Source organism: Anser cygnoides, chromosome 17 (assembly GCF_040182565.1).
Source record: "Anser cygnoides isolate HZ-2024a breed goose chromosome 17, Taihu_goose_T2T_genome, whole genome shotgun sequence".
In the NCBI taxonomy this organism is placed as follows: domain Eukaryota; kingdom Metazoa; phylum Chordata; class Aves; order Anseriformes; family Anatidae; genus Anser; species Anser cygnoides.
This window is the reverse complement of record NC_089889.1, coordinates 2,314,411-2,330,336: the sequence shown is the minus strand read 5'-3', so window position 1 is coordinate 2,330,336 and position 15,926 is coordinate 2,314,411. Positions and strand designations below refer to the sequence as shown.

Here is a 15,926-nt window from a genome sequence, read left to right as displayed (position 1 = left end):
GAATCGCGTCGTTTTGCTGTCCCCGTCCCTCTCTGCCAGCCTGCAATCAGGGACCTCTTACAAAGAGGCCACGACAGGATCCAGCAAGTCTCGCAGAACGCGCTGGCCACTGGCAGCCCTTCCTGCCTTGTCTGCAGGACAGAGCTCCTCAGTTTGCTGCCCCTGCTGGAGCATCTGCCCCCTCTTACCACCACGCAGAGTGCCGAGGCAGGCTCTGCCCTAGGTGTTGAAGTACCACTCCAGACACCCACCGCAGCACCAGGGGAGGCAGCGTGACCCCTTCGCCGATCAGTAGCGGGGAGTTTTCCTTCATGGTTTTAGAAACATCTACGTAAAATCTATTTTAAGGCTCTTAATCATAGCAGGAGCTTGGCCGCTCTCGGCTGTCCAGCGCTTGGGGGAAGCTTTGTGCTGCTGCAACCTTTTACTGTGGCGATCCTGAGTCACCGGCCACAAATCTGACCAGATGTTTGAGCAGACCGCAGGCGGGAGAGGTCCGAGCCCCGCTGCTTTTTCCAGGCACTTGGGTGTCCAGATGAGGGGTGAGGAAGCCCTGGAGCAGCCTCTGCCTTTCACCACGGGCCCCGTGTGGCCTCAAACCACAGCCGCGCCGCCTCTTACCCTGCAGTACGGTCCCACAGGGGGGAAGGTTGGCGAGGGAAGGGGCCGTAAGCCTGGGGGAACCCCGCTCGTCTGCGGCGGTAAGCAGCCAGGCGGACACCCCAGGTTGCCTCGCCACCCAGCACGATTTTAGGAAGCGAAGGGGACTCCTCGAGGACGGGGTAAATCGATTTAACCCAAGTATTCAACAAGCCTTGCTTTTTCTGCCTGAGCTGCCTACTTCTGAGCTGGAGGTAGTTACCCTGCCTTATCTCCTATCAGCTCAGCTGAACGAAACTTCCCCCAAACATCACAAAAAGCTCACTTGGGCAGCTTTGCCTTCAAGTTAGGACTTGAAAAAGAACAGGCCACGCATTTTGCCCTTCTCCCTGCCATCGCCTCCCTCCACGTCCGGTTAGCACACAGACAGACAGACTGCACGCTGCTTTAATTTTTCAATCACATTTTTTGAAAATGAATTCCAAGATAAGAGTACAGCATCTTAGTGTTCTACACAAAGCAAGCTTTCAGCAAAAGTTTGGAGGATCTTAAGGTGGTGTAAAAATATATCTTAAATAAAATAGTTTCTATAGGAGAGCAAGCTGTCTTGCACATCTCTAGGTCCTTAGAATAATTTACAGAAGGCAGAGGCCCGGTTGTACAATCCACACACTAGAAAAGAGTTAGTGTACATTCATGCTACAAAGTTAGAAAAGGTGGAAGTTCCAGACGATTGGGGCAGAGCTCCGAACCAAAGCAGTGGATGCAACGAGTGCACGAACAAGCGCCGCGTATTCCAACGCGAGGAAGTTTAACACTTCCAGTCAATAAAGTCAGGAAGCGGATTATAAAGACTCACCTTCCGAGAGTCGTTCTACGTATTGTAACTCGTTCCTTTTGCTTGGCCAAAAAGAACAACTTCTATCAATAGAGGACTAGCTGTCTTACTTACTAGCTCCAAACCGGAACAAAGAAGTCAGATCTCCATTTTCAGTGTTACAGACTAAAGATCAAGGCTGTTCCTGCAGTTCTAGCCACGGAAGAGGATCACACTGTGGTCCGAAAAGACAACTGCACGACTCCCTGGCCGTTTTTAAAAAAGAATTAGCATTTAAACACTCAGGCTGCTGAGCACAACACAGCAAACAGAACAGTCGCCCCTCCAATCGTGATAAAACTGCACCGAACCAGAGCATCGAGTCTGGCACAGATTCTCAGTGGAAGGAGGAAAAAAAAAAAAAGATTTGTCCACAGATTTCCCTTTGGGGGGTTGGCATACTTTCTGGGCAAGTAACAGAAAAGTCTTGCCAGCCAGGATTTTGGACAGAGCCGTGTTCCAGAGCAGAAGAGGCAGCGCTAGGCTCCCAGTAACTGGATACAACAGCTGCATCTAGTGGCGAGGGTCTGGTCGCAGGGCAGCGCGCTCAGCTCTGCGGGCAAACCCGAGCACGGCAACCCTGCGGGCTGGGGGCTGGCAGCGGCGCGAAGGCTGAGTGCAGGCATGTAGGAATCGGGCTGTAAAAACGCTGCGTTAAGTTATTTTCCTCACCTCGTTCTGAGGATAGCGCTGGAGCTCATGCCAACATGCTCCTAGTGCAGCTAGGGAAGGGAAAGCGTACGCACCCCGCTCCGGGAGGATCAGAACACTCTGGCAGCTCTCAGCACACAACACGGACCGGTCTTCGCAAAGACAGCTCCGTTTAATTTGTAGAAGTGCCTGTAAAATAACTACGTTAAACAATTTCCAGAATAAAAAGCCTTTGATACTTTCTGCACCGAAGGCAGTGACCACTGGCCTGTCAAAGGCCCTCTCTAAAATGAAGAAACAGATAGTAGCAAAGTCCCTTGAAGTGTTTAATATCCTAGATTACAAGCCTTAAGGACTCGTTTAGTTTCTTACACCACTGAGATGGTTTCACTTCCACACCTCGCTCCTTTTTATTTCCGAACTACAGTTCTACTCCTGTGCAAACTGTTCTGCAGTGTCTGGTCTGCACATACTACAAGGAGATGCATATAATCTAATTTACACTGTTTCTTAAATAAAAAACAACATTTATTAATCAAGAATACTTTTAAATCCAGGAGTGGGGAGAAGAACTCGAGAAGCCTCACACGCTGGGCCTTAGCCTACTCCGCAGCACCCCTGAGGGAACGCGATGTTGAACACTGCGCACCCACCCCAGAGCAGAATACTCTCCAAGAAGAAAGTCAAACGCATGACAGGAGGGGGCTTGGAAAAGGTAGGAAGGCAAAACGGTCATTAAGATCTGCCTAAAAACAGCTAAATAGTGCAGTGAAATGCTTTTAAATACCACAGACACCTCCAGTGACTGGCAGCCAGTTTTATGAGAAGCTCCGAAGACAATTTCTAGCTGAGCTTTACTGAACTGGGCGTTCCCAGCCGGAGTCCCGAGAGGCGGGCCTGGCCTACCACGAGCACGGCCAGATTCAGTTTGGGAGCAGCGTGTTCCGATCTTCATTTGCCCCTCTTGCCGCGGCCTCTCCTGGAAGAAGGTTTGCCTGTGCCCCCCGCGGAGGAGCTGGCGGAAGATGCCACCGCGATGTTGATCTGTCCTTCCTGAATCTCCTGCCGGGTCTCAGCTGGGAGGTGATTGATTTTCTGTTGCGTCTCTAAGTAGAACATGACATCGCGCAACTGCTCCTGAATCTCCGAGATCTGCAGGTCCTTCTGCTCGCAGGTTTCCTTTAACACTCTCTCCTCTTCCTTGAGCTTGTTCTGGAGCAAGGCTTGATTCGCTCGCAAACACTTGTTCAGTTCTTGTTCCTCCTTCAGCTCGTTGGAAAGTTTAGCCACTTTGTTATTCAGCTGAGAACACCTTGCAAGTAGAAGCACAAGTCAGGAAAAGCAGTGTATTACACTAAATTACACATTCCTGCATCCTTTTTTATTTCCAGTCCTTAGCGAAACTGTCTCCCCAGCTGTCCCCAGCCCCACCATGACCACCCAGAACTTGGTTTGGGCCTTTTGGCAACAGATGGGCAAGGGGAGGAAACACAAAAGGACTGAACCTCCCCCCTCCGGGATATTTCTACCCAGTTTAATGCTTGCTAACACCCGCTCGCCTGCACGGTGCTACCTGCACATAAACCAGGATGCTGTGGGAGCAGAACCACACCTTTGACCCTCAAACAGCATAACCCAGGAGAGCCCTTTCCCTTGCAAGTTGGGCAATTCCACCTCGTACCAAAGACCAAAAGTGCAGGCAACGGACAGGATGCGGGGGGAGCACGGGACTGTAACCTTGAACGTGCATCTGCAATTTCAAGAACGGGTGCCAGAAAGGGCACAGGAATTACATGCGGTCCTGACAGCTAAGGGCAGCCAGGGACTGGAGATAATGGCTCCTACCAAACTGTAAGTACAAGACCCTGGAGATTGCCCTTCACTCAGAAGTGCGATGCTCCCACCAGGATATCAGTACCTTCCCGTTCCACAGACAGTTCTTTCCCATTCTTAACAACTCAGTGCTTTTCCCCTGAAAGTTTGCTGGCGTCACACAGACTCTGCTTTCCACTCCTCAAGGTGAGGTTCACGAGCCACCACTCCCTAGTTTGAGTCCCTGCTCCCACCAGGGCTGTGGAGAGGCAGCAATGCCGGGAGCCTGGTGGGCTGGGAAGAACAGACCACGCAGCCCCACCTAGGGAGCCGGAACACGCTGATCTGCGCTCTCTCCATGCCTGACATCCTTTATCTAAGCACTTCCTAAGATCTACATTTTTCTCGGTGCCCGGTGAGATGCCTCTGTTGGGCTGCCTTTCTCCTCTTCGGATGCATCCGCCGACTGCAAAACAGACTGGCGTCTACTTCTGAGCAGGCAGAGGAAGGATTACTGAAAGCTAAATACGCAGACCATGTAAAAAGAGCCACGGGCCCAAAAGCTGCGTTCCACTCAACAGGCACTTTCAAGTTGGGAACACCTACAGAAATGAGAGCTTTTTATAAATGAGCGGGGTTCTCAGTAAACCAGTTTAAATAGCTCAGAGTTGCCCAAGAATAGCAAGATTCTTTTTTTTTTTTTTCTCCTCCTTTTTGGATGTCAGCGTGCAGAGCTTTAATGGCTGCATGGAACTAAACCTGGCAGCGGTACCCACTTCCTTTCCACAGACTGCTTTTCTTTGAGCAAGTCATTCAGCCTCTGTTCCAGACTGTCACACTTCTCAATGGTCTCTTTAAATTTGGTCTTCATGTTGTTAATCTGTAAAAACAAACACACAGGCATTTCAAACAGATCAAAGTCCTGGGCACTTTCATTATGACATTCATTTTTCTGGTGTGGTTTCTAGACTTTGACCAATTACTATATCCAGGTAAGCAAAAGCTTTGAGGCAAGAAAAGGCTTAATTTTGATTAAGACCCTCTGCATTACACGTTGCGGTGCCCGACAAGGAACCACGTTGCCGTGGAAGTTGCTCCTACAGAACAGCAACTCCGGCTGCAGAGCTGTGCCAGGGACCCCATTCAATAACAGCAACAAACCCCACCACCTGTATCAGCTCCTTAACTTCTTAGTGACTGCAGTTCAGCGTTTACACAGTAAGCATCTGAGAGAATGGCTACCGGTAAACTTAAATTCCCACCTGAGAGCTTTACGACGCGGAGCTTTTGCTCATTTTAAACTAAACGTCAAATAAGTATGGTCAAAGTCTGAAAACAAACGCGCTACTCCACTCAGCACTGACTCAGCAGCGCGCTGTCATAAGACAGTGACCTACTGACATGAATATCCTGCTCATGTCAAAGGCAAATGGAAACACGTTGGATTCCTCTCCTCCTCTGCTTCAGAACTAGAGGCCACTGCTGCTGAAAAAAGCATGCTCCCATTCTCTAGGCACTACGCAGAACACATCTCAACTTTTAAGGTAAGATTTAGAGGAGATCTATAGACAGAAATACTTGTTTCCCCTCTATAAACGTCAAAAGTATGCTTGCACGTACTGGAGAGAGGAATTTAAAGGAAAAATGCTTTCCTGGAGGAGCAATCTGGATAAATGTCAGTGTCAGCACACACGCTGTCTTCGCTGGTGCCAGAGTCAGTACAGAGCAGGTTTTAAGCCTTCCGGCCTTAATCACCGAATGTTTATGCAGCTGATGGTTAATTTGGGGAAGTAGCGTGAGCCCTGATAATGGAATACACTGCAGAGTGGCACTGATCCAGGCACGACTTACACGGCGTGAGTGCCATGAATAAAACTGTACGGATCTTTAAACGCAAAGCCACATTTAAGGTGTATATCACAGTCGTTTCATCACGGTTGTTTCAGTTTGCGGATCATGTTTCCTGGTCACGTGCAACACAATTTTTGCTACACCTTTTCCTTTTCTGGGGATGTCTGTGAGATTTCTGGGTCTGTTCTTTAGACCAAAGTCGCTGACCACTATTTCACTGGTCCTAGTTTCTGCATTTAGGATGCTACATAACCACACGTACTAAATAGTTAATTAGAAGTCATGCAGGAAGTTCAAATAAGGACTCAACCCTAAATCCTGACGCGCTTTAAACCTAGCTGAAAGGATCTACGTAGAGTGAAAAGCATTAAAGTATTCTCTCTGGATTTTTGCTCCTGACATTTTGAAGCAGCCCTGCCTACAGAACGCTTTATGGGAGGAGACTCTGAACTTTTCCCACTGGGTGATGAGGAAAGGTAGGGGATCACAAAGAAAGGGCAAATCAATACGCATTTGGAGCAGAAAGACAGCCGAGCAAATTAAAGTCATACTGTCCATGCTACACTAACCTTCCCCAGAGAAAAACGTCAGTGTGAGACTGATGGCATCAGCGAGCAGGGATCCTGCAGCAGCGCGGACTTGTTTCCACCACTGCTGCAGCTTCCCGAGCAGCACGTTTAAATCAGCCTTAAATCTAGGTGGCAATCTACCTACTTCTGCATCACTGAGCAGCAAATTGCTAGATGTGAGCACTGAGATAAGCGACACATCTCGGAGCCAATTTTCTCAGCTGGTAGCGAAACAGGCTACGCGAGGTCACGTCACGCGACGCGCAGGCTGCGTGAGACGCCGAGCAGCTCCACTTCCCGTCCGACTTCCCAGCGGCCAGCACCTCGTTTCAGCGGAGCTCCAAACATCCCCAGAGCAGGGCTCACCTCTTCGGCCGTGTCCTTTTCTATCCGGACGATCTTGTTTTCCCAGTAGATTCGCTGTGATTCCAGCTGGCTCGTTAGCAAATAGGAGTACTACAAACACAGAAGTATGCGCAGAGCTGTCAGCTTCTCCTAAGGGTGGCTATGCCGACTGAGAAGCCCAAAAGGCTCCAATGTAAAAAAAATCAATTGAATCGAATGAGATTGAGCACAGAGGGCAGTCTGAACACACGTGCAATCTGCAGATCCAGCAGATACGCGTTTCACCAATTTGGTTTCAGAATTAAATCACACGATTTTCTGGAATCAAGTGAAGTCCTCGGAGCACAACAGCAAGGACAGCAAGGTGAAAGTGCCACCAAGCCGTACCCACTATCACACCAAACACTTTTTAAAGAGACAGAATTCTTCACTGTAATAACAACAGGGCTCAAAATCTTACACTCCACAGGAAAATGAAGCATCAATCATCTCTGCCATGAGTCTGAGATCCCAGGGGCCAAGTTCCCCATTTCTAGCCCAAAACCCAAGGGGGAAGGGTAAACGCACACATCTAGCTTCACTGTAAGAGCATCTCTGGCAAAGCATCCCCAGCTGCGCATAGCTATTCGCATTTACTGTTCTCCAACAAGTACAGCCCATCCCAATGTTATTCTGGCATTTGAACAGGGATATGTGCCTTACATCCCCTCTTTTCCCTCCTGGTTCTGCAAATGAGTTACGAGAAGGTTGGAAAACGTGATCGTTTCTTACCATCAGGCTAAGAAGCAGAGCATTAGGCATTCACTGTGGAATTAAACATGTGCGAAAAGCCTTGAATGCTCTCAGTAGTATCAGGGAGCCAAAACACGCTGCCAAATTCGTTCTCTCTGCAAACATTTAGATCTCATAAGCCAGACAGAGAGGTCTTTGACATACTTTAAGCACTGACCTCCTGGCAATAAGGGTTAAAAAATAGCTGGGTTTGCATCTAAATGTTACGCAGAAAACTCAGGGAAAAACGAACAAATATTTATTTGAGCAACAAGCTCACAAAGGCTGGTCTCCACAGGCTTCTCCTCTACAGATAACCTTGTGTCTAATGCGACTGAAATCCTGCTGCAGTGTATCTGCTCGCTGAAGCAGTAATTTGAGTTTCCCTTTAAAATAGATCACTGGCAAGGGAAAACTTGCATGAACCTTTGTTTTACCCTTCTAGTTAGTGTGGGAGAAGCCGGCCAGCAGGCACAAAAAATCATTGTCTGTTGAAGGGACGGGAGCAGAGCAGGGCTGGTGTCAGACAGGGCTGTCAGCTTTCTTTGATAGCCAAAGTAGGCACGCAGCTACAGATTCCTACTTACTTGCTTGGCGTACAAATCAAACGAATCAAATCAACAGCTCCTTACCCATCCTGGGGCCTTATGCCAAGTCACAGTTCCACCAGGAAGGGTCTGGAGAGCGAGTCCGGACATTTGGACCCATTTCTCTTTGCAGTGACCTCAGTGTTTGTAGCAGCATAAGCAGCTAATCTCCAATCTACTGGTGAACACAGGACGAGACTGCAGCCAGCTTACTCTTAGCTGCATTGGCTCTGCAGAGCCAAAAGGTTTTTTTTTTTAAAAAAAAAGTAAAAATATCCTGCTTCTGTCTGAAGATGATTGCCTACATGCAGGGAGCAGGTCTGCTGCATAAGCTGATGTCATTTTCTTGTATTCATATCTGATTTGAAACATTTCCACACAGCAGCACAAAGCAGAGCCCGACGAGCCAAAATATTTACCTCTAATTGTAAGGCATCAATTTTCTCCTCCTGACACATATCTCCCTCGCACTCATACTGAACTATCTTCCCATCAGTTTTACTTGCAACCAGCCGGTGGACGTAGTTATCTGAAGAGAGAAAATTCAACCAAAAAGGAGTTTCATGCTTAAGAACACCCAGGTTGACACCAGTGGAAACACTTTATGCAGCACAATTAACCACGCAGACTGCTGCAGCAGCATATTAGCACGGCAGCAAGCCAACAAGAGATGTATTTGTTATTTAGCAGGCTTTGCATAGACACCTTGCAGGGTATTTATTACCACAGCCCATTCTCACACCTGAGGGCAAATTGATGGAAAGGGAGTAACAAACACGTTCCGCGGAGGCTGCAGGACCGCTCCAGTTCGTTATGGAATCGTGTTCTCCCTCTCCCATCTGCTACAGACCCACGGAAACTGCTGTTAGAGAGGAGATGGATGTTCCCAGAAGAGGAAGGATTAGTACGGATGTAAAGCCCTTAACCTCCAAGCAAACTGTCACTAGCGTTCTTCCTAACACTGCTGGGGTCCCAGAAGCTGTTTTACAACCAAGGTCATCCTACAAGGCGGGGGGGGAAGACAAGAGCGCTCACCTCCAGCGTAGTCCCAGACTCTGTGGTTGGTCAGCTGCATCGCGTAGGTGTGCTGGGTCTCCTCGAAGTGTTTGTAAGCGTGTCGGCTCACGTAGCGGCCGCAGCCTATGTGCCCACATATTAAACAGATCCAGAGGTTCTGCAGGGAGAACGGGAAAGCTCTGTCCTCGCAATACTGCCAAACGGCGGCACCGGCGCCTTGAGAAAGCACCATCTGACACCAACAGCCTGCTGATGCTGCGCACAGCCAGGAACCTCCCTAAAACGTGAACGGTTTGCTTTTTCCCCCCTCTCTCCAGGAAACCTCATTCAGGTGGAAGAGTAAGGAGAAGGAGCCTGCAGATGCCGGGCACCTTGACAGACTACCACAGGCATGGATGGGAGAACGGCCTCGATTAATGAAGGTGGCAGCCTGACAGAACCACAAAAACAAGCTCTGAAGAGCACAGACCAGAAGGGAGCACCGAGTTCAGCGTTCGTTTGGCCCCCTGCTATCACACACATCTTATCTCAGGCACCGATCAGTTTACGCATTAACGCTCTCTAAGAACTGGAAACGTTTGTCACAGCAGGAAACCTGGGAGATACCATCCCTTCCCAGTACTGATTCCAGCTCAAAAGGAAAGCAGCTACACCACTGACTGGTGAAGCGAACCCAAAAGGAGCCACAGAATTAACCTCAGAAGCAACTAGAGCAGCTGTGCAGTCAGATCTAGTCTAGATCTCACTCACCATCCACCCACCTACTTACTTCTTGAACTCCACACTCAAAACACTTGTTCTCTTCCACTGGCTCGGGCGTTTGGCAGTATCTGCAGACAGGACACCTAGAGGGCAATAAGCAGCATGATTAGACACACGGTGCTCCAACTTCATATTAAGGTAATTAAAACCAGAGCCAAAGAGCTCCGAGTGAATGCCTTATGCTGTGGGACACTCCCTATGCGCACGCATCTTTCAGCTCCCATTTAGCCCTCGCAATCTTGCCTCCATTCCACAAATGGCTCCTGCTTTTAAGCCACTAAGTGACAGAAGAACAAATCGGTTTTTCCAAAGCCATTTCGGTCTCAAGTCAGCGCTCTAGTGACGTGAGCGATACGCACAGAGCAACGTTCAGGTCCCAGAAGGGCTCTTCCATACCCTCCTCATACGCTGAAGGCAGTCAGATTTTATAATAAAGAGACTTCTCTTCTCGTTGTCACTTTATTTCTTGGACATTCTCCATTATTGCAGAGGTTTCCATGCATCAGCTACACGCTGTTGTGGAAGGATGCTGTAACTACAGAGTGCTGAGGAGAGCTGATTAACAGCGAGGTGCCTGCACTTTGCAATATCGCTTAGTGCTGAAACATCCCTAAGGACACGGGGGGGCTGCTGCCTCGATTTCGGCCCAACCAAAGGGATTCAGGCTCAGCCTTTCTGGAAAAATGTCTAAGTCTACCCTAGAAGAATCCATAGCGGGCACCCTGCTATCATTTCTTCTGAAACACCACCGCTGTGCTGCCAGAAAGAGAGAACCAGGACCAAAAAGAACGTTTGTCCAGGCCTCAACCACCACAAGCTCAGCTGGGGAGCGAGGTAACTCAGGCTCGGGATCCCGCTGCCAGGACTGGTTACGTATTCTTCATTAGCTGCTGGATAAGCTACAGAAATATTCAAGAGAGGAGAGCACGGGATTGCAGCGAGCTTTCTATACAAATTCAGGCACTTACAGCTTCTGAGGCGCCTAAGCAAAGCGGACAGGGCTTTTCCTCTACTGTTCTCCTAGACTGGGAGCAGAAGTTCTGCTGAAATTGTACATGAGATATCTAAGTGTGATTCTGGATCTTGATCCTACACTGGCTAAGCTCCACTGCTTCAAAATTAAACTGGTTTTGATTTATGGGGCAAAGCAGCCAATAAACCTTAATAGCTACAAACCTGATTAATCCCACCGAAGTTCTTTTACTTTGCCTCACAAATGATTTCCTCGGCCTACGTTTTTTCCTCGCACTGTATCACAGAATCAGGCAGTCGGTGGTACCAGTATCAGAGAAGAGCACACAGCGAGGAGGAGCAGCCTTCTGCTGCAGCACCTGCGACCGCCCGACGTGCAGTAAAGCAGCAGCGCCCAGAAGAATGCAAAATGTGAGCGACTGACAACACCTGGGCGCCAACCAGGGGCTCAGACACCTGCAATCCTACCTCTGGCGATGCGAAGGATGGCAGCAGCAAGAACACGAAAGGGTTAGCAGCGGCCAGAAGAGGAGCTGCTTTAAGGACAGAGGCAGCTCCAAGCCCAGCGCTGCCCCGTGGTGGCCCTGACACAGGGCAGCTGCCCCCGCCAGGGGCACAGCCTGCCCTTGCTCAGCCCACACCCCCTTTAACAACGCTGCCTGCCCCGAGCAGCTGCCTCCCTCCTCCTCCTGATTTACGGAGTGATTTTTACAGAGTGATCTTGTCCTTATTCTTTCCTCCCTGCCTCCATTTGTCTGGCTTTCCAGCCCTGTCCCCCTGCACAGCCCGCTCCAGCCCAGCTTTTCCTCACCCTCTGAGCATCCAAGTGAGAGGGGCGAGGCTGCTGCCCGGCGTGTTCCCAAAAGTTCCCCAAAGGATTTCCAGGCTCCAGCAAGCAGCGCTCGTCTGTCTGTAGCGCAGCCTCAGCTACGCCAGGGAAACTAACACCCAAAGAGAGGACACAGGAGGCTGCACAAAACAGGGCTGCGTGCGTGCAATGCTGTTTGTCCCGCTATTTTTATCCTACAACATTTTAAGACAATCTGCATTATTTTACAGCTGCCTCGTCGCCTCAGCAGCGAGGCTCACAGGAAACATCGCTCAATTACTTTTGGCTGGGAGATTTCTCCCCGGGAGTCCCTTAATGGGAAGGAAAAGAGCATCAGAACTGGCAGCAATTCCTGCCCCCACACTTTGATGAGAGGAACCGGTCTTGTCAGCACGTAGCCACCACAATGGGAGCAGGGTTTTAGATGTGGAAATAAAAAAAAAAAAAAGAAAAGCCTCTTACGTGGTGTCCTCCCACCGCTGCAGACACTGGCTGTGAAAGCTGTGGTTACACAGCGTGGTGAGGATCCCGTTCACGGACTCGTCCATCCTCTCCAGGCACACCGTGCATTTTGGCAGCTCGGTCAGATCCATCACGGGCAGGCTGGCCCCCTTCGAAAGAAGAAGCGGAGACCAATTGCTCAGCACCCTCCCATCACCATAAACGAAGCACCCACACAGGAGAAGTCAAACGTCTCTCGCTACTGTTGGCACTAGGGTACAAAAACAGAACCAAGTGATCCTGTGAGCCTGTGCAGCAGGGAGAAGTTTACCAGAAAAGGAGGCAATTCAGCTGTCCGTGGAGCACAGCCTCACGGCAGCGCAGGGTCAGCGCGGCTGCTGCGGTCCCACCACGTTTTTTGGACCCACCAGACCGCTGCACCTGGCAGGGTTAGGTCACAGACGCTGCCCAAGTGAGGCACGAAGCTTACAGAGCCACCAAACAACCCCTCCCAAGTAGAAACAGCACTGGAACGTGAAACGGGCTTCGGATAGAAGCAGCGAAGCGCTTCTTGCGGCACTCCGTCCGGCATAAATAACCCTGGTAAGTCTCCCAAGTCCGGGGGAAAAGAAAGAAGAAAACAAAAACTTACGTCTTCCGACTTGAAGACCTCGGCGCGCTCCACGTACACCAGCTGGCACACGTCCTCCTCGATGGAGTTGAACTGCCGGCCGTTGCACGCCATGTAGAAGCTGTCTGCGTCAGCCTGTGCACACGGCGAGGGGGGGCGGTTAAAGAGAGAAGGCTCGCCGCTGAGACAGCCACGGGAGAGGAGGAATCGGCTGCGTCCTCTCCTCTCCCCTCCCGAGCGCTCGGCAGGAAGAACAGATTCCCCTTCAGCATCTGCGTCGCTCCTCGTCAGTGATTTCAGCGCTTTTGCGAAGCGAATTCGGTCTCTTTGTAAAAACTTACAAGGGCCCCGTTGCAGGACACCGATACCGGGGTCAAGGAAGGGGACAGGCTGACTGAGGGCAAGGATCCGTTCACCCATAGCAGCTCGGGTGGGCTCCGAGCTGCTTGTAAAGAGGCAGAACCAAACCCAGCCCTACCAAACACCACCCGTTCTCAGGGAGTAACCTCCCCCAACCCTTCGCCTCGCAGGCAATCACACACGGTGGGAGCTGAACGCCACGTTCCCTCGCTCCCCGTCACGGGAGGCAGATAAGTAAAAGCCCGCGGGGTTTGCTTTTGCTACCCGCCTGGTGCCACCTGGCCCTCACTTTTGGGGGCAGACCGCCCTTTTCCCGCTGCATTGGCAGGGGCTGGGAAACCACCCAGTTCCTCAGCAGACCGAGTTTTTCCTAGAATAGGAGACAAAACCCCCCTGGCAGGTCTCTTTCTGCTCAGCACAATGCACTGCTCTCTCTGAACGTGCTCTGATGGCAGAGAACAGGGTGTCCAGGTAGGCCTAACAGCTTTTAAATCTCCTGCCGCCAAGAAATTGCATAGACGGACCGTGCAGACGCTTCCCTGCGGGTCAGGGTGTGGGGAGAACCTCAGCGAGCAGCCCCAGGGAGGTGCTGGGCAGTAGGACGGAGCTGTTTCACCGAGGGCAAAGCACGAGGTTGGCCAAGAGCCGGCCAGCAAAGCCACGCAGCAGCCGTACAGCCCTCCCGAGGCACGGGGGCTTCCAGCTCTTACCTGGGAGCTGAACTTGATCAGCACCATGTACTGGTTGGGAGTGGAGTCTCGGATGATTTTCATGTGCTCGATGACTTCGTAGAAGGAAGCCACGAACTTCATCAGGTCGTGGCTGGTCATGGTAGCGGGCACCGTGAGGATGCAGAGCATGGCGCTGCGCCTGACGTCCTCCTTCAGGGAGGTCATCTTGCTGGGAAGGGAACGGTTACACGGCCCCACGTCACTCCAGAGGGGACGGAGGCACGGCTTTTATCACCCCTCCCGCAGCCGCAGCCACTAGGATAGTTTTGTTGTTAATCCGAACGCTCTTTTGCGCGTCTGTAAACGGTTACCAAGAAGCAAGGGGCTGTCGGAGCCTTAAATACCCACACGGAACTCTCACTTTTTAGCAAAGGATCAAAACGGCGCCTCCAATAAATAACGGCTGCGTCAGGAATAATCCGCCACCTGTTTTTCTCTAAGAGCAGTTGAAGCTGGCAAGCCACAGACGCTCAGAACTACTCGCAGAACTAACGAGCCGCGTTTGTTGCCATTTCAAACGCTCATTTTGCGTCTCCCGACAGCTCTCAGGCAGACCTGAGATGGAATTTCTCCTGCAATTGCCGGGGAAGGGAGTGGAATTGTAAGCCCTGAAACACGGGACGAAGCCTCCTGCTTCAGCGAGCTCCTCAGGCCCGCCGCCAAGACCTTGCAGACTGAAATTTAACCGCTGGATTCCTTGAAAAACTGCCCTTTTTTTTTCTTTTTTAGGAACCCCATTTCTTAAACCAGCCCCCGGCAGGAGCCCCGAGCCAACCCTGAGCTCCAGCACCACCCCAGGCCCGCGGGTGCCGTGGGTGCGGGGTCACCCTTCCCGCCTGCCGCAGCCCGGGGCGACCGACCCGCCCTTCCTGCTGGCCTCACCGCTCAGGAGCGCGGCTCCCAGAGAGCTGCCGTGAGTCAGGCGCCCTTACTTTGTTTTGTACAGGTGCATGATGCCGTGAACGATTTCAACCGAGGGATTCCCGCTGAAGAAGGAGATCTGGTCAGGGAGCTGCTTGGAAGGCGAGTCTGGAGCGGCCTCGCACTCTTGGCTTTGCTCGTCGGGTTTGGTTTTGTCCTCAGCAGACGCTGCCTCCGAAGATTTCCTTCCTTCCACGGCACCTTTGGTTTCATCTTTTACAAACCAAAAGCTTTCAGATTACTAACCAAGCAACGAGAAATGCTTAACGTTCTCCAAGCGCAGCCTGCACGAACGCAACGAGAGCGAGAAGCCAAACCGTGAGGAGGCAAATCGCGACCCGGGAAGGCGGCGGAACGAGACCCAGCTCAGCTGTTTTGTCCTGGTGGAAACTCGGGAGCTGACAAAGGCCCCGTGCAAGCCCCCGGCAGGACCCCAGCGTGCAAGTCAAGCTGGGCAGGTTCTGTTCAGCGCCCGGTTAGACCCTGACCGGTGCTGGTACCGGCAAAGAGCCGCCCGCACAGCTTCACCGAGCACAAGCAAGGCGAGCCCCACATTATTGGTTCCCCCTGTGCTGCTTCGGGGGCAGCGGGGACACCACCGCAACCCGGGCACTGCCATGACCGGGCTCTCCTGCCCTTAAACCCCCACCCGGGGGGCACCCCAACCCCTGCAGCCCCCTCCCTCTAGGTGCCAGCCCCTCCCCGCACCCCCACCGGGACCAGCAGGCTCCTGCCAGTACCGGGCACCCCCCCCACCCCGTACCTGCCCGCGGCCGGATGGTCTCGATGATGACATCGGTGAGCTCCCTGCGGCCCAGGTGCTGGTGCAGGATGGCCGCCCGCTCTCCGGGACCTTTCCCCTGCAGGCAGGCCGGGGCCGCGCCGCTGCTGTCCGCCGCCATGTCGGGAGCTGTTGGGAGGGGGAGGGGGAGAGGAGGCGTCAAGGCCTAGTTCCCGGTACCGGGTCTACAGGGCCTACCGGGACCAGGCCGCACTCACCGGCCGCGCTGTAAGCGAAGCCGGCGGGCAGCGGCGAGTGCTCGCCCAGCTCGAGGCGGATCACCACCAGCGACACGCTCATCGGTGGGCCCGGCACGGCCCCGCCCGGCCCCGCCGCTGCCGCCGCCGCCGCCGCCCCCGGGAGCTCTGAGGCGCCGCTTCCGCCTCGCGCACCTCTCCCCTCTGACCCCGCCGGGTCA

General features: G+C 52.1%; 1 protein-coding gene across 1 annotated transcript; it reads right to left on the bottom strand.

The window, feature by feature from the left end:
• Positions 1-1,031: 1,031 nt before the first annotated feature.
• Positions 1,032-15,918, bottom strand: BRAP (BRCA1 associated protein). Its single transcript, XM_048073998.2, has 12 exons — positions 15,727-15,918; positions 15,491-15,637; positions 14,739-14,940; positions 13,786-13,975; positions 12,737-12,850; positions 12,106-12,254; positions 9,850-9,925; positions 9,099-9,237; positions 8,483-8,592; positions 6,727-6,816; positions 4,717-4,820; positions 1,032-3,440 (listed from the first exon to the last, which is right to left on the bottom strand). Exons 1-12 carry the CDS (start codon positions 15,806-15,808, stop codon positions 3,080-3,082), a joined length of 1,764 nt encoding a protein of 587 aa, XP_047929955.1. The 5' UTR covers positions 15,809-15,918; the 3' UTR covers positions 1,032-3,079.
• Between the last annotated feature and the right edge of the window lie 8 nt (positions 15,919-15,926).

Bases quoted from the DNA above. Each gene is read 5' to 3' on its own strand.
- BRAP (XM_048073998.2), bottom strand. From the start codon at position 15,808: ATGAGCGTGTCGCTGGTGGTGATCCGCCTCGAGCTGGGCGAGCACTCG. The intron at 9,926-12,105 runs GTAAGAGGCTTT...ATTGCCCTCTAG, and splicing joins CAGCGGTGGGAGGACACCAC to GTGTCCTGTCTGCAGATACT. The intron at 8,593-9,098 runs GTGAGCGCTCTT...TTCTCTCTTCAG, and splicing joins AGTCTGGGACTACGCTGGAG to ATAACTACGTCCACCGGCTG.